Genomic DNA, 26853 nt, shown 5'->3' with positions numbered 1-26853 from the left:
GGTATCAATGATGGTCTTCTGGCCAGTTGTCAAGTCTGCAACAATTGAACCAAACTGAAGCAATTTAATGACACCTGGGGAAACCTGTGCAGGTGCTTTGAGTTTAGTAGATGATTAGTGTGTGACACTCAGTTTAAAACATTCATGCCCTGCAAAATTTGGGCTGATTTCTTCACAGTATTCTAATTTTTTGAATTCCTGTTTTCGTGGGTTTTATGAGCTGGAAGCCCAAATTATGTAAAAATAAACAAGTAAATACTTGAAATCGTTTAAATTATGGGCCCTGAATCTATAATCTATGAAAGTTTAACTTTTTGAATGGAATTATGGAAATGAAACAACTTTTCCATGATATTATAATTTTTTGGAAAGGGTCTGTATTAAAGGATGATGAAGCTGATCAACCTGTCAGGTATATGAATGAATTTGGGGATTCAATTTAAATTTAAATTGCTTAACAATGAGTCTTTATGTTGCTTGTTCTGTCCAAAACTCAAACCTATTAAATGTATTATAATATGAAACTGAAACAAACTTTGAGAGGCTGATAAATGATTTAGGGGCTGTACACCTGCCGTGTTTTTTGCACCCTCAAATTCATTGTTATCAATGCAGATGTGCAGCAGGTGCGCTCAAACGCCAGAGAGAGAGAAGCTGATCATGTTCGTGCAGAGCTGTCAGAGTGTCACACCTGTCCCACAGACAACAGGCTGACACACTTATAAACAGCTCCTGGAAGAAGATCAGCTCTGCACTCTGGATTTCAGGTAAAAAGGCTGTAAAACGATGCTTGTTAAGGTTGCTTAGCAACCTCAGACGCAACCTGCTACCACGCTCTTAAAAGCTGGCTCAAAGAGTAGCACACAGTGACTGACCTCACGTTTTCCAGGTGGTTTAAGACGCAGCATGTGTACGGCCCATTAAGCCGCTGTAAGTCTCTAGTGCTCTGCTCTATGGTGACATGAAGCTGAAAATTCAGGTAATTTTGTGCCACTGTAATCACGCTTTTATGCTCAGAAAAGCTTCATGCACCGCTGAGCGATTCTTTTAGGAATGAATGGGCCCCACCTCCAACCTGTATCCTCTTCTCTTTATACATCTATGAAGCTGTCGTGTCATCCATCTTTATGTACAATCTGATGATAAGCTCAAAATACTGGATCGCAGCTCATCTGCATCTACTTTGTAAATTAACTTATTCATTTTCCGTAACCTCTTATCCAGTTGGGGGTCACGGGGGCTGGAGCCTATCCCAGCTGACACTGGGTGAGAGGCAGGGTTCACCCTGGACAGGTCGCCAGACTATCACAGGGCTGACACATAGAGACAGACAACCATTCACACTCACATTCACACCTACGGACAATTTAGAGTCACCAATTAACCTGCATGTCTTTGGACTGTGGGAGGAAGCTGGAGCACCTGGAGGAAACCCACGCTGACACAGGGAGAACATGCAAACTCCACACAGAAGGGCTCCCACACCCTGGGGTCTGAACACTTATTAAAGGGATAGTTCGGGTTTTTGGACATGAAGTTGTGTGAAACGCTGACCATCTGTAGCTCTGATGTGACGGTGTCACTACTCTCAACAAGCCTCCTGCTCTGAGAAATGGCCCGTAGCTTATCAGAGAAAAAGTAGTTCTGAAGATGTACAGGGGACACGTAACCAAAAGGTTTTAAGCTACAAAAAAGTATGCATGTGTTTTGTTAGACTATTTCAATAATTTTAAAACATCCCCGCATTACGTCAGACCTTACTATCAATTGGGACTATTTTCTGGCCAGTATCACTCCGCCGTGCAGGCCCTCAAGACAGCACGCCAACAGGAATCAATTAGACAGTTCATCACCACACCATGCAGGTGTGCAGGATAGCAACGGCTAAGGAAAACTTTATCGGCTGTTTCCAACAGAGAACCAGTAGGCTATTATTAGTGAGGAAGAAGATGTACTAGCCCTATATATACCTACTACTACAGGGCGAACACCGGCTCAGGCTCACAACACACCCTCGTCAGGTGCTGTAGGTAACAGAGGAATACCAACATGGTGCCAACTTGTGATTTCCCCAGCTGTGGGAATAAAAACATCGCCGGCCCCCAACTCCATCGGTTTCCTGTTACAGATGTAACCCATAGGCAACAATATCTGTAACAGGAAACCGATGGAATTGGGAGCCGGCGATGTTTTTATTCCCACGATGTTTGCTCTTTAAGATTTCAGGGAATAGAAGAAGTCAAACCACTTAAAAGAGGGGCAGATAGAGAGAAGTTTCTTCTACAGAGAGAGGCTTTTTGGATCCATAGGTTACAGACCGAATTTCCTAAAGGTATGAATGAAGAGTTGCTGTTAAGTTGTTTTCTGTGACTACTATAGACTGACTTATGGTATCACCCATGATACGGCGTCGGCACTATACACTGGGCTTTTTACCCGCTGAATCTTCTGCTGCTGACTGTGCATACTTAGATGACCTGTTAGTGGAACCTCTCAGTGACTATCTGAATTTTTGTTTTCACTGCGCTTTTATGATCTAAGTGTTAACTGAGGGGTGACTATTTCTAATGAAGTTCTCTTTTTTTCTACTTCTTTCCCAACTGTTATTTATGGGGTGAAGATGCAGATCTCCAGTACTCTATGCATCTTACTGTGCACTCATCATCTGATTAAGTAAGGGACAGTGAATGAATGTATTTGTACACTTTGTCTATTTTTAATGTATGTTGACATCTGTCTCTTAGCGAGGGGCAGCTACTCAGAGTGTTTTGATGCAGGTTGTTTACTTTACTATGCATTTATAGCCTAATCGTTAACTGAGGGACAGCTACTCAGTATTTTATCCTTTGTACTGTGCACTTGTGATCTGTTTGCTAATTGAGGGATAGTTACTCAATGACCTTGTTGCACTTTATTTTCCTTACTGTGCATTTGTGATTGTTAATTGAGGGACAGCGACTCAGTGACTTTTTTGCACTTTATTTTTCTTACTGTGCACTTGTGATCTGATTGTTAATTGAGGGACAATTTGTTGATTTTAATTAATGGTTATTTGACAGTTCCTCAAGCACACGTTTTACTGTTGATCACAGTGCCTTTTTGTACGAGCAGAATTTATTATGCATATGTATATTGATTTTCGGTGTATCTACTGCTATTTAGCTGTGACACGTGTTAAAGATTGTTGTATTGTTGTTGTGTTTTCTTTGCCTGTGAGTTGGCACTATATTGTATGGCGGAAGTGTAAATTGTCTTTCCACACACCTGCACTGATTGCTTGTGGCGTATTTTAACGCCACTTCCGTAATCTGAGTTACACACTGAAGAAGACTTTCTGTCGAAACGTCTGTGTTTCTGGTAACGCCACCCAAGTTGGTTTATTAAATTTACCAAAAGGACATTTGTGAGTGCTGGCTTCTTTTCTTTTTTTTCTGCTGCTTTTGGCCGTGCACCTGTTGAGTGGATTTATTTTGAGAGTGCTTGCTTCTTTCCTACGTGAAATGGTTTAAGTCATACCTGTCCGAGAGATGCTTCTCTGTTAAACTGGGCGACTCCACCTCATCCATTGCCCCTTTAGTTTGTGGAGTCCCCCAGGGATCAGTTCTTGGGCCCCTTCTTTTTTCTTTATACCTCCTTCCTCTTGGGCAAATTTTTAAAAAAACATGGCATCTCTTACCACTTTTATGCAGATGACACACAGATTTACGTACCATTGAAAAAGAACCACTGTGGCTCCCTGACACCCCTGCTCGAGTGCCTGAATGACATCAAGGCTTGGTTGGCCCAAATTTTTTAAATTTAAATGGAAGCAAAACTGAGGTAATCATGTTTGGACCCAGTGGAGGCTCTGTTGACCCTTCCTTAGCTCTGGGCTCCCTCAGTCACTGTCTCAGAACGACAGTCACCAACCTTGGCGTCAAAATACAGATTTTAAACTCAACAAACAAATAAACGCTGTCATCAAATCCATTTTTTGTCATCTTCAGCCTTTAGCAAAAGTTAAATCTGTTTTATCGTTTAATGATTGTGAGCATGTGATGCATGCTTTTATCACGTCACATTTAGACTCCTGTAATGCTCTTTATGCATGAATTAATCAAAATGCCCTGTTACACTTACAGTTAGGCCAGAACTCTGCGGCTCGTCTTTTAACAGGAAGCAAGAAACACGAGCACATAACCCCCATTCTGGCCTCGCTGCACTGGCTTCCTGTTCGTTTTAGGATTGATTTTAAAATTTTATTGTTTGTTTTTAAATCTTTGAGTGGACTGGCCCCTACATACAGTTCGGACCTCATTCAAATCTACACACCCTCGAGATCACTGAGGTCCACTGGTCAGCTCCAGCTCGTGGTCCCTAAGACCAGACTCAAAAGCAGGGGCGACCGAGGTTTCTCTGTGGTCGCCCCTAAACTGTGGAACTCCCTACCCTCTCAGGTTAAAATAGCCAACACAGGTGAAACTTTTAAGTCTCGTCTTAAGACTCACTTTTATTCTCTGGCTTTTAACGTAGCATGAGAGTTGTGTGGTCTTCTGTTGTCTTTTAATTTCTTTTATTGATTTTCTTAATGATTTTATTTGTTTTTAATTATTGTTTTTAAGTTATTGCTCTTCTTTGATATATTACTGTTTTAGTATTTTATGTAGTATTGGTTTTTAGTATTTTATTTCTGTTTCTGTGCAGCACTTTGGAAACCTCCGTCTGTAAAATGTGCTATATAAATAAAGTGGATAGGATTGAGTGTAGTAACGATTTCTATTTTTCTTTTGACACTTCCTTCACCTCACTTCCTTTCCTCCTCGTTCCTCAGCACTGATTGGTTCCTTTCACTCTTTGTTCACTCATTTTGTATTTGTTTCTTTCAGATGCAAACCCATGTGTGTTTGCTCCCCACCTGTTGTGTTTAACTACAAGTTGCTCAGTTTGAAAATAAATCTTTGTGTGCAAGAGGAACGTTTCAGTGGCTGATGCTGCTGATCGATGCACATGATAATAGGCCTCTCCTCCTGAACACACAGTACAGCTACAACTTCATGTGTAAAATTGGTGAAGTGACCCTTTAAAGCAGCATTTTATTTTCAGGCAGCAGAGAAATAAAAGACTCAGATAATAAACTTGATGTGTAATATCTCACACATGTTCTCCTCTGACATGCTTTAAAACAACAAAACCAATATTCTTTAGAAGAATAATCATGCTTTATGTTCTGTGTGTGACAAACAGTAGCTGCAGTCTCGTGCAGTTGGATTAAAACGGATGTGTCTTTTTAAATATTTGCTCAGAAAACGATGGTTATCATCAGGTTGCCTGACAACTTGTGAAGCCGGTGGAGCCAGTCTGTTTGAACAACCACTGGGCAAATATTTTATCTGTAAAAGAACACATGGGTCATACAGCAGGTTGGAGGACAGACTCAGCTCTTGAGGAAACGTGTATATTTTGGCCTCAGGTGGGAAACAGAAGGAGCGTAAAGGTGAGCGCGTGAGGCGCGCCGCTTCCTGTGACAGCCTGCGGGATTGCCCTGCGTTTCTTTTCTGCACAGTCTAAATATAAGTCGGTGACAAACAGTCCAAATACAGTAGCAACCCAACTGTGATGTGGGGGTGGTGCTGAGAGAACAGCTCCGTCTCCAAAAGTCTCCCCCCCGCACCTCCTCCCTCCATCCTCGCCCCCCCACCCCTCTGTTGGATCCGTCAGGAGGAGAAGGACGCACACGGAGAGAGTCTCAGCTCCGCCGCTCCTCTGCTCCTCTGTTTTATCATGAAGAGACAAAACGCCCGGACTCTCGCCCTCATCATCAGCATCCTCACCTACCTGGTGGTCGGAGCGGCCGTGTTCGAGACCCTGGAGTCGAAGCAGGAGAAGAGTCACAAGAGGAAGCTCGACGCCAGAAAGTACGAACTCATGCGCAAATACAACTTAACCAAAGAGAACTTCGAGGAGCTGGAGCACGTCGTGTTGCAGCTCAAACCTCACAAAGCGGGAGTGCAGTGGAAATTTGCGGGCTCCTTCTACTTCGCCATCACTGTGATAACGACCATAGGTGAGCAGGAGTTGGTTCATTCACATGTTTAAAGCATGTTAGAGCGTGTTTCATTGAGAGGAGCTCGGTGCAGGGCCGCAGACAGGATCCTAGAGGGACTGAGCCCCCTTTGTTTCAGTCTGTGCAGCTTTGCATCATGTGAGCTGTGATGGAAAAGTATTTTTACTCAGGTGCAGTTTGAGGTTCTTGTACTTGAGTATTTTAATGTTTTCTGCTACTTTAGGGACTGTTCGTTACTTATGAGGGGGCAGGGTGGTGCAAAGAGGGGGCGGCATGTCAAAAAAAAAAGCAAGGCACTGATCTTTACTCAGAGGAGGGGGTGGCTGGAGTGTTTGTTTGTTTGTTTGTTTTGACCCTCCTCAAGCTACAGTAAAAGTGTGACTGTAAGAAAACCCATGACCCTCCCTCCACTGTAAAAGAGTTATTAGATTTTTAACACTTTCCCTTTGATGTTTGAAAGTTAAAAGTTAAACACGATTGAATCTTGGAGTTGAGAAAAGCCTCAGTTTTTTGGCTCTTGTCGTGCATGTGGGTTAGTTCGTGCAGACGGTTTATTTTCGGCCAAATTTAAAATAAGACGTAGAATAAAGTGATTTTGATGAAATGTCACAACTTTAAACTCAGATTCGGTTATGTGTTTTTTTGAATTTTGTTTTTATTGTTTTACGCTGATGGAAGCATTCGTCACACACGGTGTGTCCAGGGACCGTCAGAAATTTGAAACTCCAACGATAATTTCTGTTCTTCAGTTTCTGGCTGATAAATGGTCTAATTTTGGTGATGTCTAAAGAAGAAGCCATCCAAACCCTGGAAATAGTTTTCGGACACATCATGTGCAACAAACCATCAGTTAAAAAACAACAAACAAGTTTGAGCTTAAAATTGTGATATATGTATTCAAAATCATTTAATTGTCATTTAGAATTTGACCAAAAATAAATGATTTATTTGCACAAAATAAATCATTTGCAATCATCTGCAGCCACCCCTCTGCTGCAGTGTGTTTTTGCTTTTATTTTTCTTTGTTTGTTTGTTTGTTTTATTTTTTTGATCCTCCCGGAGCTCCAAATATTTTTCCATGACCCTCCCTCCACCATAAATGAGTTATTAGATTTTTAAAACTTACTCTTTGATGTTTGAAAGTTAATAGTTGAAGATGAAATCCTGGAGTTGGAAAAAGTCTCAGTTTTTAACTCTCGTCGTGCAAACAGTTTATTTTTGGCCAAACGTTAAATGAGACATAGAATAAAGTGATTTTATTAAAAATCACTAATTTATGCTCAGATTTGGTTATGTTTTTTTGCGTTTGTTTGAAGGCATGTTTTCTTCTTTACATTTTTACACAGAACCAAACAACGGCAGCATCATGTCGCTCCTGTGTGTGATTTTACACAGCTTTGGTCTGTTTTTTGTTTTTTGTTTTTTGACGAACGCATTTGTTGCATACAATCTGTCTGAGGACCATCAGAAATTAGAAGTTTATTTGTTTGTTTGTTTTTATTTGTAGTTATTCTTTTGTTTTATTTTTCTCCTTCTCCCGTCACCATCACAGGTCATCCAAAGGCTTTGGATGACCTGTGATGGTGAGGAGGAGGGGAGGATTAGACAATAGGTTCATTTTTCCGTCTTGAGTTTCAATTAGAGATGCACCGATCCAGCTTTTTCAGTTTCCCTATACTGTGGCTTTGAGTATCAGCCGATACCCGATACCAATACTATGGTTGAGCTGAAAAGCTATGGACCTTTACATGTAGGACAGAAAAGACTAGAGGCATCACACAGTTCTTTCCTAAGATAAAATGAAACAAGATGCAACAGATTAATGCAATGATGAACTATTTATCTATAACAAAAATAAACAACTGTGCAACAGCAGTAGAAATAGTGTGAAATACCTCCACACAGCAGATTCTCTCCTTCGCTCCATGACGTGTGACGTAGCTCGTGTTGCAATAGATTTGAAGGGAAAGGATCGCCTCAGGTACAGGTTGCATTTTCCGATACCCGATCCATCTATTTTGATGATATTGGCGCCGATATTCGATCCAGATATCGGATCGGTGCATCCCTAGTTTCAATAACTGCAAAATCTGCAAAACATACAGACACATATGGATGAGATGTGCCTGTGTATGTATGGTTTATGATTAATACTTTACAAACAAAACAAATAAAAGAAAGAAAAAAAAGAAATTTAAAAATCGAATTATAATCTTTGGTTTTACAGTTTCTGGCTGATAAGTGGTGTCATTCTGATGATTTTAAAGAAATCATGCCGTCCAAACCTTAAAAATAGCTCATGGACACATTATTCTACGTCTCATTTAAAATGTGGCCAAAAATAAACCGTTTGCACGACGAGAGTGAAAAGATTTTTTTTAAACTTCAAGATTTCGTCTTCAACTTTTAACTTTCAAACATAGAACAGAATAGAAAACATCTTTATTGTCCACCAGGGGTGGAAATTTGTCTTCAGCTCACCAGACACATGAGACAACATGATAAAAAGCAGACAAATAGTAAAACAAATATCAAAGTCATTACAAAACACCTAGTTAAGAGTACTGATGACAGTTATGATGAAGGACTTCTTAAATACAGTTTCAGTTGCCAGAGGGACTCCGCAGAGCTCAGACTGGTTGAAGAGAGGATGGAGCTATCTGCTAAGATACTCCTCTTCTTCCTCGTCCGTTCTGTAAAGAGTTGGGTCGAGGGCTTCTGTGGCTCGACATCTATTTTACCTGCTGTTGTCACAGTCTAGAGAGTTTATTCTTGGATGTACAGTGAAGGTGACCGTACCAGACAGCAAGGTGAAACATTAAAACACTCTCACACTAATTCTAAAATCTGCTTACTCACACTAAGGCTACTGAGTTTCCTAAGAAGAAGATCAACATCAAAGGTGAGTTTTAAAAACCTAATAACTCATTTATGATGGAGGGAGAGTCGTGGACTTTCCTCTGGTCACTCAGGGAGGGTCAAGGAAAAATACTTGGAGCTTCAGGGAAGATTAAAAAAACCTCCAGCCACCCCTCTTATCTAGAAGTGAAGAACAGTCCCTAATTACTTACTTACTCCACTACAATTCAGAGCAGAGGTGTAAATTTAAAAGGGGACACAGGGAACATGTTTCCCCTAAATATTTAGAATAGCGGTTGATTTTGGGGCGAACTGTCCCTGTAATGTTTATTTTTTTAAACTAACACTTCTGTAATGTTGTAGTTTTGTTTTTATTTGTTAAAACAAGTGTGACGGAACTTTATCATATCAATGTAGCACTGAGATACATTATATCACAGTGCACCTTAAAACCAGTATATCGCTGCAACTCCAGTGAGAACAAGTTGGAAACGAATCAATTTATTGCACACTTTTTAAGTAACATACATTTTAGTGTTTGGGTTTGGGGTTAAGGTATCAAGTCATTTCAAGTCAAAGGGCTCAGGTCCAAGTTAAAGTCGCGCTGCAAATTTCCTCAGGTTGTGACTCAAGTCCAAGTCATGTGATGTCACAGATCCACATCTCTTCTGCTTTGTCTCCTCTTGTGTATAATCTATATATTTATCTGCAGCTTTAATTATATAAAAATATGCATTGCAAAACACGTGTATCACTTACTTTACCTTTAGTACACAGAGCTGCTGCCGGGAAATGACGTCTCCTGGTTTTGTTTGTTCAACATGAACCAATATTTGTCCAAACTAATGTTACGTAAAAGATAAAAAAAAACAGTAAGGTGTTGATATGTTCATGTGTCGTCCCAAACACACAGTGAGAGATGTAATTCAGTTTTACTGAGCAGAAACAAGTTAAAGAATATTTTTCTGTTGCAGCAGACAGAATATTTCTTCATCCAGATGGTTAAAAGAGTCTTTGAGGATGTTACAGCAGTCGGGGATTCAGATGTTTGTTTTTCAGAAAATAGGATTCTTAACTCTGTGATTGGAAGGGTAACAAAAGGCCTGTGACAGGCACAAACTGAGGCTACGTCACCCCCATACAGTACGAGGCAAACAAACACCCCTGAGAAATGTCTAACTTGCATCTAAAAATAAGGTTTGCACAAAAGTTATTTCAACATTTTTACATTTATTTAATTGTTAGAAAATATTTGCTGCAAATTTCATCTCCTTGCACAAACATCTAAATTCTGTTTGAAGGTGTAAGTTCTTATTTTGGGTTAGTTATCGTATGGTTTCAGACAGCTTTTGGTTTCTTGTAAGGAACCATTTAAAGGTGCAGTGCCCGTGGCACAGGCAGTATAGGTGAATGCTGAGGACGCCATCATCCACAGGGGGCGCCACAAATGAGGAAAGGAAAAAAAATCAAAACATTTATCTTTTACAACTTTTTAAATACAATTACTACTGTTATTTTCAAATATGACATGAGGCCACAATAACATAACTACACAGCAAAGCCTACTAAATAATAGAGAGGCCCTTTATCTGGGTTTCCCCCGGGTCCCCCTGCCCACCTCGTTACACTTTACCTTCTCTCTGGGGGAGATGGGCGGAGCTATCTGATGACATTTGAACCCCGAAACACGCTGTATCATTATGTCAAAATGACAAAAGCTCTCCGACGCCCACTCAACGACCGCGACACTACTGAGAGGAGGAGTGAATGTGGAGAAAAAGAACATGACAGGACAGGAAGAGAGCTCTTTAAGTTAGCTGTTAGCAGTTAGCAGCTAGTTATCATTACCTCTAAGCAGCCGGTGGACACAACCAACAGCTCACTGAGGTTGCACAGATTTACGTTGTGAAGTGTTCAAGCTCGAGTCAGTAAAAATGAGTACTGGGTGAGGGTAAATTAAAATGTTCTCATGATGTGTTCAGTGTAATCTTGTAAAATGTAGCTTTTGGAGCGAAACTTGAATAAATCAGCTGTTGGAAGGAGAAATGTGTCGATGTTTTCACAGTAATATAAAATAGATATTAGAGATGGATTATGATGGATTATATATTGTAAAAAGGGTTTTTGCTGATTTTCAAAAGATGTTTTTCATATGAAAGAAGGTTGTGTTACAGGGGGAGGATTGCCTAGGGCACCAAATGTGCCACTGGTCCAGTGTGTAAAATGTAGGGGGATTTACCAGGAGCTGAATGATTCACAGAGGTCTCTCCCCCCTGAACAAAAGGGACCAGGTGATTTGAACCACTGAAATTGTGGTTGCAACAGACGACACTTCTAACATGGGTGTCGACATTCAGTTAGCGGGATACCTGCATGTGAAGTGTTTTGCTCACAAGCTTAATCTGCCCCCTCAGAGGGTGTTAAATCTGCCCACAGTTCAGTCTGTCAGGTTTATGCAGCATTTCTGACAGGTGTTATGACGCTGTTGGTCACTCTGTCTGCTCTGTGTCACATTTTGCTGCAGAAGTCAGATGAACAGACTGAAAGCACTACCTCAGGAGGTAAAACTGATGTTGACAAAGTTGGGGAAATAATTTGCAATTAGAAAAAAAGGTAATATATTGCAGTATATTTTATCGCAATCCTCAGCATATTGTCATAATGTCAAATTGTGAACTAAGCATGGTGAAAACATTGTATCATGGATCCTCTGACGATTTCCACCCCGATTAGAAAACGTATCCATTTCTGTTCTGACTTGTGGCATATTTGTGGGTTGTTTGTCCGTGACTCAGTGTTGTTGCTGCCTCTCTGTGCCAAGACCCCGTAGAAATAATTTATTTGAATAACTGTATTTCCATGAGGCTTTCCTGGATAGATAAATAAATTAATAAATCAAATGCCAGAAATATAATTTTGGTGGGAAAAAATAGATTCTGTCATTTATTTTTCTTTATTTGGTTTAAAACAGTCAAATCTAAAAATACTGAGTAAAAAAAATCAGAATCAGCCTCTAAAAAAACACCAGGTGTAATCTGTGTAATTGTAAAATGGATTTAGTGGGAGTGTGTGTTTGTTTCCTGTGGATTTAACTCAAACAACAACTTTGAAATAATCATTCTATTATCAGAGTTTGATGTCAGGCGGCCTCTCCACGTCACAGCTTCTCAGACAACATATAAAAACACGGACACGCTGTCTGAACCCTGTGATGTCTTCTCCTTCAGGTTACGGCCATGCAGCGCCCAGCACCGACTCAGGGAAAGTGTTCTGCATGTTCTACGCCCTCCTGGGGATCCCGCTCACGCTGGTCATGTTCCAGAGCCTGGGTGAGCGGATCAACACGTTCGTCAGGTACCTGCTGCACCAAGCCAAGAAGTGCCTGGGAATGCGTCACACCGAGGTCTCCATGGCAAACATGGTGACAGTGGGCTTCTTCTCCTGCATGAGCACCCTGTGCGTGGGGGCCGTGGCGTTCTCCCACTGCGAGGGATGGAGCTTCCTCCATGCCTTCTACTACTGCTTCATCACGCTCACCACCATTGGGTTCGGAGACTACGTGGCTCTGCAGAGGGACGACGCGCTGCAGAACGACCCTCGGTACGTGGCTTTCTGCTTCGTCTACATCCTGATGGGGCTGACGGTGATCGGAGCGTTCTTGAACCTGGTGGTGCTTCGCTTCCTGACCATGAACACCGAGGACGAGCGCAGGGACGCCAAGCAGAGGGCCCTGATGTCCATCAGTAAGCCCAGAGGAGAGGTGGCTCGTCTTCTGCCGGTGTCGGCCTCGGCCTCTTCCACGCCTGTAGCCGACGACCCAACAAAGGGGAAGGATTTAAAAGGTGTCTACACGGAGGTGCTGCACTTCCAGACTATATGCTCCTGCCTGTGGTACAGGAGCAAGGAGAAGGAGCAGGGCTCCATCCCCAACATGATCCCTCAAGAGCTGACGTTCTCTGATGCCTACATGCAGCAGAACAGTAACTGTTCTCACTACATGGAGCCTGGATCAACAGGCTGCGTTTGCAGTCCACGCCAGTGTTCAAGCATAAGCTCCATAACAACGGGCCTACACATTCTCTCCCCGTTCAGGATGTTTAAGAGACGCAGCTCCGTGTAGACTTTCAATACTGCAGATTCACTACAGCACAATGTGTCTATACTGCCAAGTGGACGGCAGAGACTTGGCAGTCCTCACAGCAAAGACGTGACTGCAAGTTTGTGGTGCTATAATCCCAGCAAACATTAGGACGAATGCGGAAGGGAAGAGCACAGACAGTACTGTAAACAGTCTAACTCAAATATGTGTCTGAGACAGCGTCGTATGCACGGCTTCAACTAAAAGGTCCTATGTAGGGGCGCCCGTGTGACAGGGGAAGTCATCCGTGTCACTACATGTGAACATGCTGCAGCGCGTGAGGTGCTCAGTGTACACAGCTGCAGAGCGGCAGATCAGGTGCTGCACGAGGATGGTCACAAGTTAGCAGCATCACGATAAACATGTTGAGATAAAATACCTGAGACAACAGCTCCACAGTAAACTACAATTTCAGTGTTTTTGATAATAATCTCAGAGGTGCTGATTCAACACAGGGTTCATTCCTTAAAGGTCAACATGCAGGATTGTTGGTTACAGTTTGTTAACACACTCGCCATTGAAAGTGACAGTAAACGCCCCAGATTCATTTTCCCTTGGTGTGTCACCTCACTGTATTTGAGTTTTTTCAGCACTTTGTCTCAAGGATGTTAGTGTGTCTCCCCGGACGCAGACTGTGGCTCCCAGGCCTTATTTATACTCAACGTTGAGACGAAGGCGGACGGAGCCTTCTGTCCGTATTCTGCGTTCATTTCATCCATATTTGTGCACGTTTCCTGGAAGCTTGCAGATACAGATGAAACAGTGCAGCAGCACCAGATATCGTGGGGATTCTCCGTCCACATGTTGCGATGAAACGTTATATGGCCTCACAGACCGTCTACAACACTGCCTCCATTTAACAGTACGACCTCCACTACTGTCGCCTCGTTTGTTGTCTGAAACTTTTGACTCCGCCTCCTAGTGCCATCTATTGGCTGTATTGGTGCCAACATAAAGGACACATGGAAGTATGAAGTCTTACAATGTGTTTTCATATGTAAAGAGAGAATAAATGAGCCTTAAGTCTGCCACCTGCTGACTATTTCGCCTCGCATTCTCACTTCCTTCCACTATCTACATTATTTAAAATCCCCTGTGCCACGGTAAACAACAACAACCTCCGAGCTGTCAACTTCCGCACTGAAAATTGCACGTTTTGACCAATTTTGGGTCGTGAAATAAGGCATGCCTGCTTTGTTCTTTTGGAAAATTATTGTGAAGATGTACAGTGAATCAGACAACTTGTGAACGCACCTCAGAGAAGCCCAGACTCCGTCTCATGCCTGATGTTGATCTGTTTTCAGACACAGTCAGTCGGAGTTGCCACACTTTCGAAATGTGTGCAGTCAAATGAGACCTGAATACGAAACTTTTTGTGCCAGGGGTTTGATCTCGGCCCGCCTCAACTCCCCACCGAATCAGCAAACTTTCCAGAGAATCTGTGTGGTTTGCATGAGCTAACACAGCAGCAGCGCTAACACTCAACACTGAATCATTAAATGGTCCAAACGAACTCACATTGACACTGAAACTCTGTCGTTAAACCCCTTAAAAACATAACATTAGCCAAGTGATGCTAACACTTAGCCCTGTCACTGTGTGTGTATTTTGCACTGCATCCTGCACTTAGCTCCGTCCAGGACAATCGTGAATCAAAAACGAGCCACAGCATTTTCCCTCCTGTAGCAGAATGATAATATGGTGACACCAGACCTTTCTCAAGCGCAGACACAGCGCTGTGAAGTCCGGCCACGCATGACTACTTGGAGGCCTGCTGCCTTCAGTCTGGTGCCTGGTCGCTACCTTTCCATAAAGCCCCGACCTCACCTGAGCGCTGTGGGGGAACACGCCAATAAACGTCCCGGACATGGAAAATAAAAAGCAAAAAGAAAATCCAGGCAGAGAGCAGCCACACTGAGAGTGAGTCATACATGATGACTGAGACAGACATGACCTCTGTGCGAGACTACACATTGTTTTTTAGGAAAATGCCGCAGAGTGAAACTTTAAAGTTGTAGTTTGTGGTGTTTCTAGACGTTTCCCTTCAGAGTGTTTGTGACTGATGCAGCTCCGACTCAAAGTTGACTCGTGTTCCCCTGAAACTTTCTAACAAACTCATCAGAGCTGCGCTGAAGCTGACACATGCTCAGGGACTCAATATGACTCATTTTCTGTGTTGCTGCCTCTGTTATTGTGCTGGTGCATCAGTCACACACCTGCTGCATTACGTAACGCCACAAGTGGAAAAGTTCAAACAACCATGATGACATATCTCTAACACAGTTTTGTACGGTGATGACAAGTACACACTCTGAACACACACTTCACTGGATTTGTGTAACGACACGACGAAGCTCGTGAGTCTACATCAGCATCTCTGACACTCAGCTGAACCTTTGACCTGAGCGGCCTGGTGTTCACTGCAGCGTTACTGTACTGTGAGGCGTGTCTGATTGTTGGGTACATTAGTCACTGTTTGACTCTGCTGGGTCCAGAAGTCGGTCCAGAGCAGGTACTGTTCTCCTTCATGGTGTTTCCACTGTGGTGCTTCTGTCAGTCCTTCAGGAACCAGAGCAGATACTCACCAATCATCCAGGTACTTGTGACGTACAGTTTGTGCACTATTAAAGGAGTAGTTCAACAGTTTTGGAAAATATGCACATGGAGCCGGAGCTAGGAAACAATCAGTTTATCCTGGAAACAGGTAAAACAGTTCGCCTGCTCTCTCCAACGTTAAAACTTTAAAACTCACTCATTAACGCAATGTGTTGTTTGCTTAAAGGAAATGTTCAACATTTTGGGAAATATGCACTTGGTGCACAACAGCCTGGCACAGTGACATTCCTGAATCTTGTCGTCATGGCGATGTTGCCAGACCAGAACCAGGCCAAGTGCTGTTTGAAGAAACTGTTATTTGGGGGAGAGAGAGAGGGGATGGCATGCAGCAAGGGGCCACAGGCTGGACTCGAACCCTTCACCTTGTACATGGGGCGCCTGCTCTACCACTAAGCCACCGACGCCCCACAAGTTATCTTTTTTAGTTGATTTCTGTTTGTGTGCTGATTTAAGATGAGACATGTTAATTATTAAACTTTAGAGAAGACAGATTTTTACTTTGGACAGAGCTAGCCCAGCTAATGTTGGTTGTAAAAACATTCTGAATGCCAAATCACACCGGTGGTGAATGGCGCACATCAAAAAATATGCAGCTATTATTTTCTATGTATATCCCCGCACCGGTGGTGGTTAGACTCGTCGGTGCTCCTGAATGCACCACTTCACGTCACTATTCTATTTCCAGCCTTGCTGCCCCCAGTATTAAATGCATTCCCCCCGACTCACTCTCTGCTGGTACTCACCAGCTCCCATAGCAGCTCCTTTTCTCTGCTCCTATGGCAGCTCAACTCCTCTCCTCTCCATGGAGGCATTAAGAGAACTCTGTAGCTGCTGCTGTGTTTCGTGTGTGATGAAGAAAGGATGAGGAGGGACTTCTTGTTGAGGTCGAGAAATATCCTGAGCTAAACGACCCCCTAATCCCGTCATTATAAAGACGATGGCCACAAAGATACTTTGCCATTTAGACTTTGAATAAATAAACTGTTGTTTGTCGACAGTAAGCGAGCATGAATCACAAGTTAGCTTTTTTAAATGCTTCCTGTTTGTGTGCTGATTTAAAACGAGACATGTTAATTATTGAACTTTTGCAGAGGCAGATTTTTACTTTGGACATAGCTAGCCCAAATTCGAGGAATGTTCTAATGTAATGTTGTGGTAATGTTTTCTTTTAGTTCCCAGAACATTCTTCTAAAAGCAGGGTAACGTTCTCTGAAACCATCCTGAAAAATATTTGTTGATAACCATTGTTTTTTGGGGGGGGGCATTTTTTTTAGCCTTTAATGGATAGGACAGACAAGTGTGAAGGGGGGGAGAGAGAGAGGGAGTGACATGCAGCAAAGGGCCACAGGCTGGAGTCGAACCCGGGCCGCTGTGGCAACAGCCTTGTACATGGGGCGCCTGCTCTACCACTAAGCCACCGACGCCCCGATATTGTTATAATATCCCAGACAGAATTTTGTGGTTCCCAACACGTTCTGAGAACGTTACAATGCAGTGCTCCAGTGTTATTTTCAGTGGGAAGTTTTCTTTTATTTCCCAGAGTGTTCTTCTTAAAGGTTGGGTAACGTTCTCTAAAAACATCCCAAAAATGTTTGGTGATAATCTTATTAAAAAAAATAAATAAAATAACAATGTTACAGCTAGCTGTTTCACCCTGCTTCCAGTCTTAATGCTAAGCTAGGCTAACCTAGCTTCCCGGCTCCAGCTCCATAGGCTAGGTCAGTGGTTCCCAACTGGTGGGTCACAGTCTAAAAGTGGGTCGCAGGTCCATTCTGAATGAGTGACTCATGAAAGTGTCAAGTTTTTTTTAACTTTATTTTTAAAGTACAGTGAATTTCCAGCAGAAGCTTTTATTTTGAAGTGCCATTTCCCGTTGCAGAGTGAGTGAATAACAGACAGCTGCTTAACAGAGACAGCAAACTGGCTTCACGACATTACCAAACACACGTATGACGGACCGGTTGGGAACCACTGATCGAGGCTTCTTAACAGACACGAGAGTGATGTCAATTTTCTCATCTACCTCTTGACAAGAAAACAAACGAGTGTGTTCCCCAAAATGTTGATGAAGTCTTTTAAAGCTAACTGTCGGTCCCTCTAACCGTTAGCCTTCCATTAATAAACCTGTCATCACTTAACTTTGTGTTCCTTGTCAGAATTAGAAAATATGAGTTTGTGGTTCTACTATCATGTTTTTGGACTGAATGCATACAACTATTTTATTTTATTTTATTTTTTGTTTTGTTTTGTTTTGTTTTATTAGTTCAGTTTGGTGTTATTTTAATTATTTTTAATCTTATTTTAGTGTAGTTTTTTTATAGTTTAGTTAAGTTTTAGTTTTAGTTTAATTTTTTAGTTTTAGTTTAGTTTAGTTTAGTTTTTATTTATTTTTTTTAGTTTGGTTTAGTTTATTCTAGTTTAGTTTAATTTTGATTTATTTTTTTAGTTTAGATTTATTTTATTTTATTTTTTGTTCAGTTTAAATTTATTTTATTATTTTTTTGTTTAGTATCGTGACATTTTATTTGATTAGTTCAGTTTGGTGTTATTTTAGTTTTTTTAATCTTATTTTAGTTTAGTTTTTTATAGTTTAGTTTAGTTAAGTTTTAGTTTATTTTTTCTAGTTTAGTTTAGTGTAATTTAGTTTTATTTTACTTTAGTTTCATTTTATTTTATTTCTGTTTTGTTTTATTTTATTTTAGTTACATGTAAGCTTAGTTTATTGTGGTTTAGTTTTATTCTACTTTAGGTTTTTTTTAAATTTAGTTTGGTTTAGTTTATTCTAGTTTAGTTTAATTTAGATTTATTTTATTTTTTTAGTTTAGATTTATTTTATTTTTTGTTCAGTTTAGATTTATTTTATTTTAGCTTAGTTTAGTTAAGGTAGTTTAGATTTTTTTTTGTTAATTTTGAGTTTAGTTTGGTTTATCCCCAGAAGACATAGAAATGGCAAAATACAGTCAAAATTGTCAATACATTTTAGATACTACAATTCAGTAATTATTCACCACAGAAGTATGCAGTCAAAATTTAAATATAAAGTAATTGTTACACTCACAGCATGAACAGCAGTTTCTAAGAGTGATCAACATTGTTGTAAATCAAATTTTTTTCTCTTTTGTACAAAGACACAGAGGAATCCAGTAAAAGAACATTTTCATTCCATAAACAAACTTCATGATATTAATACTTGGTATTAGAGACATGATGGCGCCCCCATCCCACACAGACTGACGTACGTTCACATTCTCTATAACAGGAAACACTGAACAACACAAAGTCTGAGAGGATCAAAGTATTAACAGTCGATCACAGTAAATGTTTGGGGTGTGACTCTATTATATTTCTCTCCACTCTGCTCTGTTGACCTGAAGGACGATGAAGCTTCACAGACTCTTGAACACATCAGACATTCACACGAGAAGCGTGCAGAGCCGTTTGAATCACATCTGGATCAAACAGCTCACGCAGAGTATTTTTTAGGAGCAGTTTGTGGTGGCAGATGGGAGGCGGCTTTCTGTGTTTGGACAATGGATAATAAGCTGGCTGTCAATCACAGATAATTACGCCACAATAGACTCGGTCTCTGTGATTGACGGCAGAGGGAAAAAAATCCACCCTCAGATACTATTCCTTGTATTTCTGAACCTATTCTTGGTGTTTAGTGGTGTATTTTTTCTGCAGGCGACACGATGTGACATCACGCGGAGATTATTTCTGGCAGCTGCACATGAGATCTTTAACCAGTTTTGGTGTCAAATAAAAAAGGAAGAGGTCTGACTTAAGTGCAAGGATAGAAGTCGTGTCAGCAAAATGCACTGGAAGCATCAAAAGTAAAAATTCTGTAAAAAAAAAAAAAAAAAAAGGTCCCTGTGAGTGTGATATTATTGTATGTAACAGTGTGAGGTTGTTGTGACTGATGCATTAGATGTTGCTGGTCGAAGTGGAGCCAGTTTTAACTGCTTTACATAGAGCTCAGTAGTTTAGTCCAGTGGTTTCAAGCCATTCTGAGGGTTCATGTGATGATTAATGGGGCAGGAAGTAAGACGAAAACAAAGTTCAGCTACATAAAGTTGTATTAATGTCCTAATATTTGCTTTTTGTGAACTAATTTAATTTATTTAGTCATCAGTCGTCGTTTAATTGAAGACATCTGAGCATTTACAAGAGTAATGCCTCTTTTGATAGAAGTGCTAACAACTCACACACATCTCAGATGTGACAAGAGGCCTGAGGGATGTAGTTTTTGTTTGTTTGTTTGTTTGTTTGTTATTTTAAATGTCCCTGCAGCAGCGATAGACCGGAGGCATTATGTTTCCAGGCTGTCCATCCAGCTGTCCCATTCTGGTGAATGCAATATCTCAAAAAAAGCCATGAGTGAATTTCTTAAAATTTGGCACAAACATCAAATTGGACTCAACGATAAAATGATTTGAATTCTGTGGTCAAAGGTCAAGGTCACTGTGACCTTGCATCTGTCTCATTCTTGTGAACGCAACATCAAGAGCACCTTGAGGGAGTTTCCTCACATTTTAATGTATTTTAATTTATTTAATTATTATTATTATTATTATTATTATTATTTTGCAAGGGGCCACAAGCCACTTTAGCAGTCCTTTATATTTTATGTGAGATAAGATAAGATAATCCTTTATTCATCCACAGCGGGGATATTTGCACAAGGTTGAATTGGAGGATGCAGGCATCATTCTAGCAAGCTAAGTGAGCGCTCTTCCATTTGAGCTTATCCTCCTATAGGGATGTAAAGGATAATGTACAGGGAGCAGGTTGCAAAATAAACCACAGGCGTACGCCTGTATGATCAGATCCATGGCAACAGTCTGCTGCTCAGAAATACCAGACCGCAGAATGATGTAACTGAGTTTTCAACAAAGCTGTGTAATAAAAGCTTATTGTGTTTTAAATGACGAGTCTTAGAATGAAAATGAAAACGTTGGTTACGTCGTCACCAACCACTTTTCTTAGGACAATCCCCGTTGGAAAAACAGCGATGGGGTGCTGAATCACAATCGGTAACAAAACCTGCTGGTCTCAAACGGTGGTCTGCAGCTTGGCAGATGTCTCGCTTAGATATTATGCCGCCACCATCCTCCACAGTCAGCACATACGCTGCGTCACAAGGGCCTCAGTTTCGTGTCAACATTGAAGGGCGCGGGGGGTTCAGGGGTCTGCAGGAAACTTTGAGCATCAGACATTTGCTTTACTGCATTCTGGTGAATTTTCATCCACAAATTTATCATTGAAATGTCTTGTTTCAAAATAAAAGTTCTCTGCTACTTAAATGTTTTATGGGGGACAAATGCACCTGCTCTAAATATTCAAAGAGATGTGTCCTCTGCGTTCCCCCAGAATCTCCATCTTAAACATTATGATTTGTGTGAAAGTGCAAATGTAACATATTTGTGGTGTGCAGAAACGTACATTCCCAATATTCTGGTTACCAGGCTGATAAATCACAGGTCTGTGATATTCTGAATATCTGAAGGTGGATTTTTTTTCTTTCGGCTTTCACCAATTTGCCATGTTTGGTGAAAACACGTTTGAAGCATAAAAATGATGCCAAACAATATTTGATCAAGGTCTGGTGTCTCATTTATAAAACAATGCGTAGCATCCAAACTAAAAATGTGCATAGAGACAAAAGCCAAAAATGCGCAGCAAAAATATTCAACATTTTCTACAATCACTGCGTCACCAATATCCTGTCTCCAAAATGTTTGTAAGCATGGGTCAAAGTTTCTCCCACCAAGTCTGTTTGTTACATCACAACTTTTGCGTGAAAAGTGGGGTACGCCTCTTTCAGACCTCGTTTATAAATGAGACCCTGGTGTCTGCTGATGAACTGATCTCGTCTCTGTTCATGACACGGACCTGTTGTGATGAACATGTTGAAAAATAAGAGTACTGTCTGCACATGATAACGGATGATGACGCTTCTGCTTTGACTTGCTTCTAACAAGAAGTGACCCAGAAAACATCAGTCTACTGTACATTATATTTAAGTACTGTATTAGTTTTAAAGTAGGACGACGTCTTGTTGCACCAGCGTGAACAGGTTCCTCTGTTTCTAGCTTGGCAAAGAAAATTGTTTTTAAAGATGTCAGGGTACAAAGTCGTACTTGAACACACACAGAGTACTTGAAATAATTGTTAGAACATTTTTTTAACTTGCCACGGGATCTATGTACAATCGGAATATTATTTTGTCTGACAAGTTTCAAACAATATTGTACTATTTGCTGAAGTAAAGAGAAGAACACCCACAGAAAACATTAAAAACATGAATATTTTACCCAGAAACTGAGTGTTTGTGAGTTTTAATGTTGTTTTTCGTGACGTCCTGATCAGCAGATAACCACCTTAAATGACTTATGATTCACAGAGCAGGTGTATGAATTTCTTTATACCATGTAAGTGCTGTATAAGATGTGGTGGTGTGATTTTATCATCTCCATGCTGTTCATGAACATGTACAGTGTGAGAAAAGCCTGCTGAATGTATAGAAATGACTGTTTGGTCCAGATGGTGTCCCCCTGGGAATTCTGACTGAAGTCCAGTTCCGGACAACCTACAGCAGGTTAGTCACGAGCAGGAAAGTATGGCGGTGTCTCATTGTGTCACAGTTTGTAGCAGTATGTATATTTGTTACATGATCCAACACATCGTCAGGTGGTGCAGCGAGCAGGGGGTGGACAAAATAGCAGAAACACTTTAAGACAGCTAAATTTGCTGCAACTAAAGATACTCTGTGAAAGAAGATACCACATTACAAGCTGCGCCAAGCACTGATATATATTTATATACACTCACTGGCCACTTTATTAGGTACTGTACACCTGTTCTGCTGCTCATTACCGCAAATGTCTAATCAGCCAATCACGTGGCAGGAGCTCAATGCATTTAGTCATGTAGACATGGTGAAGACGAGCTGCTGAAGTTCAAACGGAGCATCAGAATGATGAAGAAAGGTGATTGAAGTGACTTTGAACGTGGCATGGTTGTTGGTGCCAGACGGGCTGGTCTGAGTATTTACTGGGATTTTCAGCACAACCATCTCTAGGGTTTACAGAGGATGGTCCCAAAAAGAGAAAATATCCAGTGAGCCAAAATGCCTTGTTGATGCCAGAGGTCAGAGGAGAATGGCCAGACTGGTTCAAGATGATAGAAAGGCAACAGGAAGTCAAATAAGCACTGGTTCCAACCAAGGTGTGCAGAAGAGCATCTCTGAAGCAACAACACCTTGTCCAACCTTGAAGCAGATGGGCTACAGCAGCAGAAGACCACACCAGGTGCCACTCCTGTCAGCTAACAACAGGAAACTGAGGCTACAGTCTCTCTCCCACCAAAACTGGACACCAGAGAGCCTCAGTACTTCCCCCCTATTTACATGAAATGGTTCAGTCCTGCCCCCAAACCAGGTGCAAATGGTGCAGACCTTTCTCACGGCAGACATTTTGTTATGGTGGGAAAAGCACAGGTGTATTTAATGACATTAAGGATGTGAACTGCATTTGATTTAGGGGAGGTCCTGGTATCGTGCATGCTGGTGCACACTTAAAGGAACTGAGTCAGTGAGTGGTGGAAATCAACCTTTTGGTCGATAGTCAAATAGGCAACGTTTCCTCCCCTAATTTTAGTCAATATCTTCACAGAACAATCTGAGCGTTTACGTTCTGCTCCTCTTTTAGCCGACATTTAATTATTACAGATGCAGCTTCATCCTCAGCAGCCCCGTCTCCAGGTACCTCCTGCTGTCAATGAACCAGCCCGACTCCCACCTGAGGAACAAGGTGAGCGGTATTGTGTTGATAGCGACTGAAATTTGTGCTATGATGTAAGTGATGGAAGATTTTTTTTTACTTCAGTAAAAGTATAAACACTATGATCCAAAAACACGAAATCCCCGGGGGGAAAAAATGACAGTTGTGTTCCTGTTCTCCGGAACAGGCAGTCTTGTTCCTCCGGATCATCCATTTTAGCACTAATCCAACTCAAAGTAACAAACTGCAACGTTTTTAATCAACGTTTTAAAGTGGAAATAGACAACTTTTCAGCTAGCTTACAGCATTAGCTAGCGAGCTAGTGCGCTAGGTAGTGGAACATTTTTCTGTTTCTGTTTTAAACAAGCAAATGTGAACGCAAGGCAAATGTTGTTTTTTTGCAACAACGATGGAAAATATGTATTTAGCAATCTCTGTCCATCCAACACAACTGAGAGTCTGAAACTCACGTATGCCCACGTCTAAAATGATGGCTCTGAAACTCGCACACGCTCACGTCTAGATCCATGGCTCTCCAGCTCTGCAGGGGGATGTTTCTCGCTTTAACTGTGAGGTTACAGTCAAATATAATAATTTTACAGGAGCACACTGCTAAATTACAGTACGATGCAGACATAACGAGATCACAGTATACAGCTGTAATTTCACAATAACTTGCTGTAAAAACGATGCAACTAGTAGCCAGTAATTTACTGTAAAAGAATTTTACAGTGTAGGAACATCCGCTTTATTCACCGCCACAGTTCTCCTACACGCTCGGCAGACAGGAGAATTTGCAGTTGGTTGCAATCTGCAACTTCACCATTAGATGGCACTAAATTCTACACAGTAGTCCTTTGAATAAATAATAAATAGAGATGAACTTGAGTTTAAATGGAGCTTTTCTCACCAGTTCTTTCTGGGAAACTTTCCAAGAAATTATTTACAAAGTATGGACCCATTAGATATGTGTGTGAGAGCTATATTTACTTAAATACAAATTCACAAGCTATGAGCAAGGTTCTATTAAGGTCTTAAATAATCATTTTTATGACTGAATTTTGAGGTAAAAGGAGGACAGACATTGGTTGCTTGTATTTCTGCTGTCTCAGCACCAAAATAATAAAATGTCTCAATGGATAAATTTTCAATAATCAGAGTAACATGTGCCAAACACAGCAGGACAAACCACACATCAGAACTGGACCTTATTAGTCTTTAACAAATGTATATTTACCACATGGATATTGAATTGCTTTGTGATTGTGTTTCTGCTATTTTGTCCTTTCATGTTTTACACTGGTTATGTCAGGCTGTGTTTGCCTGTTAAGTTTTATTTCTGTCATAATTTATTGTGAGGTTTGGACTTCACACATGCACTTGTCTTTATGTTGTTGTTTGGAGTCCAGCTGCTCTCTGGGAAGTAATTTCACTAACTGGTTATTTGTCTCTCAGATGGTCAGTCTAGAAGGGTTAAATATTGTGGGTAGAGTTCATGCATCACAACAGGGGTTCCCAACAATTTTAGCTCACAAGAAGCAAAGATTGATTAAATTTTCCTTACACACTGAAACGTTTCAGATGCTGAAAGACTCTATATTAAAACAAAGCAGCAGTAATGCAGGAAAAAGCATCAGTGATGAGCCCAGGTTCAGGAGACTGTAGCTCCAAGAACAGAACGATAACATCAGTGTGAGCGAGCCGTCAGGACTGTATCTCATTATCAAAATTTGCTTGCCACTGCAACATCCAACCAGCTTGTAAGGCCTGGCCGTGCGCCTGTGAATCTGCCTTCAGTCGTTAGATGTGCACAGAAAAGCAACAGAAGGAGGATCCATCCGACAAATCCCTGTATTGACCCCCTGCGGCTGGAGCATCTGCTGTTTTCTACTTTGGCCTCAGACCTGAGTATCTATGTCAAAGACAAAAATAGTTCCACTGAGAAGGTCAGCGATCGCATTACGTCACTCGCTTTATTCTCTGTTTTCAGGAATATTCTGGGTGGGTTAAAAGTGACGGTGTCTGTCACATAGTTGTGTCAGTTTATGCTGAGTGTTAGAGTGCATTTGTGTGTTTTTTAATTTCATGTTTATTCATTTTTTTCCCACCACTATATCTAATTAATTTTACTGAATCAAAGCTTTGTGTAGGACTTAGGGGGATATGTTGGCAGAAATGGAATATAATATAATAATATCTTTAGTGTATAATCACTGAAATAAAGTCGTTGTGTTTTTGTTATCTTAGAATGAGACGTTTATATCTACGTAGGGAGTGGGTCTTTGTCTACAGAGATCACCATGTTGCACCACCATGTTTCTACAGAAGCCCAGAACGGACAAAACAAACACTGACTCTAGATAGTCCTTCTAGAAGACGTTTCACCTCTCGTCCAAGAGGCTCCTCAAATATAAGTAGAAGGTGGATTACATGAATAATGCATAGTAAATCAAAGAAGAAAATGAAAGACAACAACCCTAACTCTCCCCTGATTCATTAAAACATTTTCCTAAGGCAGGGGTGTTTCTAGGATTTGATTATATTGGGGGCTCAGCCCGGGCCTCTGAGGGGGGGTCTGGCCGGTCCTACCTTGGGATTTATTTATTGTTTCTTTTTATGAACAAGCTCTGTTTTGATGCTTTTTGCCCTCTAGCACCTTATTCACCCTTAATTTTTTTTAAATATTAATTTCTAGATTTATTATGAATCGTGATGTTAAAAACATTAGTAGTTTTTAGTAATTATTGAACAACAGTTAGTTCCGACCAAACAATCTGACTGGACAAGAGGCATTAAATGAGTTCTGATATACAGTATAACAGCACTGGGACTTGTCACTCTGCATGTATCACTCCGCTTTACAGCTGTTCTGAGCCATTCATCATTGTGGTAACTAACTTTGCACCAAAGAGGAGCATATCTCCACTAAAAACGTTTCAGTTAAATAATGAATGATCGTCAGACAAGAAGGAGGGGATGGAGAGAAGCCTGAATACTTCACTGTAAAACTCCAGGTATGGTCACATGACATCAGAAGACGATGCAGCGTGCTGATGAAGCTGTTAACTCATCATCACCACAGGTAAACCACCTAAGAGACTGTCAACAGACTGATTTCACTGGTTGAAAAATAAATAGAAACACACAGATGTAGCCGACATGATACACAGCAGCTGGGCTGTGTTTTAACGTAGATCTAGTTTACACAGAGCAGTGAGCCAGTGTGCAGGGATGATTGTGTTGCTTGTCAACAGTCCAGGCCTGGTCTAGGCAGAGCTATTTGTGTGGGCGGAGCTAAATAAATCATAACATAAACAAACAAATCAGAACCTGTTGCTGCTTTTTACTGACGATAAATGGCGCTTGTAGAACTGTTGTTTGTATAAAAGTAATATCACACTTGAGGTCCTGCTGAT

At 41.0% G+C, this 26853-nt stretch overlaps 1 protein-coding gene across 1 annotated transcript; it reads left to right on the top strand.

Annotated features, from left to right (window-relative positions):
* Positions 1 to 5704: 5704 nt before the first annotated feature.
* Positions 5705 to 15440, top strand: kcnk3b (potassium channel, subfamily K, member 3b). The gene is made up of 2 exons (XM_049596141.1): positions 5705 to 6043; positions 12130 to 15440. Exons 1-2 carry the CDS (start codon positions 5761 to 5763, stop codon positions 13020 to 13022), a joined length of 1176 nt encoding a protein of 391 aa, XP_049452098.1. The 5' UTR covers positions 5705 to 5760; the 3' UTR covers positions 13023 to 15440.
* The last annotated feature ends 11413 nt before the right edge of the window (positions 15441 to 26853 follow it).

The sequence above is a fragment of the Epinephelus fuscoguttatus genome, linkage group LG14, assembly GCF_011397635.1.
Source record: "Epinephelus fuscoguttatus linkage group LG14, E.fuscoguttatus.final_Chr_v1".
NCBI classification, from domain to species: Eukaryota; Metazoa; Chordata; class Actinopteri; order Perciformes; family Serranidae; genus Epinephelus; species Epinephelus fuscoguttatus.
The sequence above is the reverse complement of the archived record's forward strand: the minus strand, read 5'-3'. Positions and strand labels throughout refer to the sequence as shown.

Coding starts and splice junctions, on each gene's coding strand:
- kcnk3b (XM_049596141.1), top strand. CDS start 5,761: ATGAAGAGACAAAACGCCCGGACTCTCGCCCTCATCATCAGCATCCTC. Junction 6,044..12,129: donor CACTGTGATAACGACCATAG/GTGAGCAGGAGT, acceptor CTTCTCCTTCAG/GTTACGGCCATGCAGCGCCC.